A 3,688-nucleotide genomic window follows, 5' to 3' on the forward strand; every position below is an offset into this window, starting at 1 on the left:
TCGCTAGTTAATAATAGTGTTGGAAAACATTTTGGCTTGTTTCATCATAAATTTCCAAATTTAAGAAAGTGTATGTTTTGCTCCTTTTGTATCCGTGTCTCTCAGAACAAACAGTTCATTGTCCAATGAAAAAAGAAATGAAAAATACACCAGTGTCACTAAAAAACTTGTATAGTACATGATATGCTTCTATAAATAGTTAAATACACTACAGTATAATTACATTACAGTACTGGTAAAACTCTTTGGTAACCACCCTATTTTGGTGAAAATGAACCTGAAAAATGCTAAGACTCTCCAAAGAATTGTTCTCCAAGTCATTACCACTATGCTTCAATATTAGCTTAGCATTCGGTTCTTCAAATCATCCCTTTCAACTGTCAAACACTTCTTTTTATCTATTAGGCTCTTGGGACTTCTTGTTTACCACTATCTATTCTTTCTGGAAAACTAGTATGACAAAGGCTGGATTTTCATTGAAACCTATGACTTCTGTATTTGATTCAGCTTGAATAACAGAAGCTTGTTTGCTCCTTCAAAGACTAATATCTTCAGAACCTAGAGGCTTTAAGGGATCATTGACTTGTTCTTGGAAAATGATTTTTTTCACCCAGTTGATCTCCGTTGTCTTTTCCATCTGATGCAGTAGAGATATTTGATTCCTGAGAAGAGAAAATGGGATGATAAGATAAAAGATTAATAATTTCAAATGTCTTGTTTGCTAAAAAGTTCAAATTCTAAGTATCTTTTAAATTTCTATATTGTGGATCCTTTATAATGATCCAATGAAAATTTCCACTCTTATATACTTCTACCAAACAACACAATTCCAAAATCAATGGAAGTCTACAAGCAGAAGTTACTTTACAATTTAAGATAATCAAGTTACTTTGATTAAAATGGTCAGTTTAAAAATCATACTTAGCAATTCAAGGGTATTTACCGAATTTGAGTTCTCCATCTCATAGATTCTTTCAATCCCATGGCTCTCTAGTAAATATTTGTCCCTTGTCGTAACAATGACTCTAGTTCCACGGCCAAACCAATCAGGTTTTCCAGCAAGAGCTTGTAATTGCTCTGGTTTGTCAACATCATCTAGAATCAAAAGGATCCTCTTTTGTTGGAGCCAGTGCTTTATTGTTGAAATTCCTTGATCAAAACTTGTTGATTTGAGATTCTTCCTTTCGAATACATTAGAAAGAAGCATATTTTGAAGATACACTAAGCCATGCTTATATGAATTTTCTCTCACATTTTCAAGAAAACATATACTTTCAAAACCGTTAGCAATCAAATTATAAATTGCATGAGCTATTGTTGTTTTGCCTGATCCACCATTTCCATGAATCCCTACCATGTGGACTCCATCATAGCCATCAGAGAATATAAGCGATTTTACTTCTGAAACTTGAGACTCTAGTCCAATTGGATAGTCAGCAACGTGTAAAGCAACTCGTTTAATCTCCCTTGACACCACTTCAACAATCTTCCCAATTAACTCGTGTTCATATTTTTTCCTGCTCAATATACAAGACAACAGTGAAATTTTATTCTTGGACTAATAAAATAACAGTGAAACAAGACATGGAAAGGTACCCATCGAAAACAAAGCCAGTAAAATTAGCTGCTCGATGCAAAGCCCGCTTCCATTTTTCGACTTTCGACAGGTCGTCCTTGAACTTCTCCTCATGTTTAGCTATTGCTGCCCCAAAACTACCTGTCTGTCGTCGGACGTCACTATGATATACATCATAGAAAACGGGCAAAATGAACTGGCCATCAGACTCTTGGCACTCTAAGATCTTGACAAGTTCATCTAAGCAGTAAGTAGAATCAGCATAGTTCTCAGAGAACACAATGATGGCAATCCTGGAGCCTTGAATTGCCTGAATAAGTGTTCTTGATATATCATTCCCTCTGTGAAGGCCTACATCATCCATGAAGGTGTGGATTTTGTTGTCGCGGAGAGCTTTGAAGAGACTGCCAGTGAAACAATAGCGAGTATCACAGCCTCTGAAGCTGAGAAACACATGGTATTGGTATTGCCTTGGGAAAGAAAACGATGACAACGCTTTCACATGAGACTCTGCTCTGACTGGATAATCAGCAACAACAGGTACGCTGTCCTCTTTAATGATCGCCAACACCTGTTTAGCGATCCTCTCAATAAATTCGTATTCAAATTCATCCCTGCACAGTATAAGAGCGCCTCGTCTTTCAATCATGCCAATGCACAAAAGGCCTGTTATATAATTGAAACTTTATGTAAAGTTGATAATCGAAAGCCGTGAGATAAAAATTTAGTCAAATCATTTAAATTATTTAACGGCTCTTAAGTATCACCTTCACGTGAAGATGACTGTTTGAGTTTTCACCTAAATTGATTCATACCCTTTGTAATGCAAGCCGGATAAGTTGGCTGCGTCACGAAGAGCGGCTCTCCGGGATCCACCAAATAGAAAATCGGCAAAATAAACTGGCCACAGCGTTGAGAGCACTCCAAGAGCTTGACAAGTTCCCTCAACAAGAAATCGGTGTCAGCATAATGCTCCGAGAACACAATAATGGCAATCCTGGAGCTTTCAATTGCTCTAGCAAATGTTTGTTGGATTTTATTGCCACTGATAAGATCCTCAAGATCCATGAAGGTACGGATTCCCTTCTCACAAAATGCTTTGTGGAGATAGCCAGTGAAACCGTAGCGAGTTTCAGGGCCTCTGAAGCTGAGGAACACATCGAATTCCCACTCGCTGTCCCTGAAGGAAGGAAAAGAAGAAGAGTGGAAAGCTTGCGGAGTAGCCATGGAAGCTAGCTAGCTGTTAGTGTGAGAACCATGGTCGATCATACAAATATTTAAAAAAGAAGACCATGGTCGATCATTACAAGAGAAATGATTTAAAACAGAATTAAATAAGTATTTATGGAAACTACTTTCACATTTCCCATTAACCATGGGTCAATCCTCACCTCATGTCTATCAAAATTCGAAAATATTTGATAAAAAAAAAAATATTAAAAAAAAAACAGACAAATAATTAATAAATATTAAATAAGATAAATTTTAACTATTTTTTTTTGTCTTTAATATTATTGGTCAAATTTAATCATCATGTCGCAATAAAAAAAACTTTACAAATCATTAATTAATGATAATGCTGCTTCTTGGAATTTCTTGGTCCAACTTACCTGGATGACGGCTGTAGAAAGAATGAGTCAATGAGATGGTTTTACAGTTTCTCAGCTACTTCACACTCATCATCAGTCCTCAGTCTCAACTTCGTGGTGTTTTCCAAGTCTCCATGCTGTATTTTTATATTCAAAAGATCAGCAGGAGTTTTGTTAAATGTACCGAGCACAACATGGTGATTTTATACGTTCTGCTCCATGATTCGCTTATTACCTCCAACTATCTGCATGGAGTTTTGTCTTTTCAGGTCATTTTGTTTTCTTAAACAATTAGCTACTATTTAATTGTTAGGTAAACTACTCAAATAAGAATAATGCTACATTTACAAGTCTTTTTGTTAATTAAGTTCAACTAAATTGGTCTAATATCAATAAAAATCATTTTTATCACTCTCATTGGTTTAATCATCCAAATTTTATTGTTTAACTTGATTGAATTTAATTCATAAAAATATTTCTCCTCAAATAATATTCAAAATTTTAAATTGCTAAAAAAAATAAG

The 3,688-nt window shown here is 35.3% G+C and overlaps 2 protein-coding genes across 3 annotated transcripts in view; both read right to left on the minus strand.

The window, feature by feature from the left end:
• Positions 1-2,443, minus strand: part of LOC107641419 (TMV resistance protein N) — a 16,682-nt gene extending 14,239 nt beyond the window's left edge. Inside the window, exon 1 of the mRNA XM_021103105.1 lies at positions 2,392-2,443. The gene's annotated coding sequence lies outside the window, so the exon portion shown is untranslated. The remainder of the gene's footprint in view (positions 1-2,391) is intronic.
• On the minus strand, positions 139-2,439 carry LOC107644627 (TMV resistance protein N). 2 transcript variants are annotated; one of them, XM_021103107.1, is made up of 4 exons: positions 2,344-2,439; positions 1,597-2,190; positions 944-1,517; positions 139-662 (listed from the first exon to the last, which is right to left on the minus strand). In XM_021103107.1, the coding sequence occupies exons 2-4, from the start codon at positions 1,938-1,940 to the stop codon at positions 576-578; spliced, it is 1,005 nt and encodes a 334-aa protein (XP_020958766.1). In that variant the 5' UTR covers positions 1,941-2,190; positions 2,344-2,439; the 3' UTR covers positions 139-575. The 2 variants fall into 2 exon arrangements, with proteins under 2 accessions (XP_020958766.1, XP_020958765.1); XM_021103106.1 differs by having other exon boundaries at positions 1,597-2,242.

Source organism: Arachis ipaensis, chromosome B05 (assembly GCF_000816755.2).
Source record: "Arachis ipaensis cultivar K30076 chromosome B05, Araip1.1, whole genome shotgun sequence".
NCBI lineage: Eukaryota > Viridiplantae > Streptophyta > Magnoliopsida > Fabales > Fabaceae > Arachis > Arachis ipaensis.

Excerpts from the sequence above, each read along its gene's own strand:
- LOC107644627 (XM_021103106.1), bottom strand. The coding sequence starts at position 2,225 with ATGATTGAAAGACGAGGCGCTCTTATACTGTGCAGGGATGAATTTGAA. Across the intron at positions 1,518-1,596 it reads ACTGGCTTTGTTTTCGATGG|GAAAAAATATGAACACGAGT; the intron begins GTACCTTTCCAT and ends TATATTGAGCAG. Across the intron at positions 663-943 it reads AGATGGAGAACTCAAATTCG|GAATCAAATATCTCTACTGC; the intron begins GTAAATACCCTT and ends TTCTCTTCTCAG.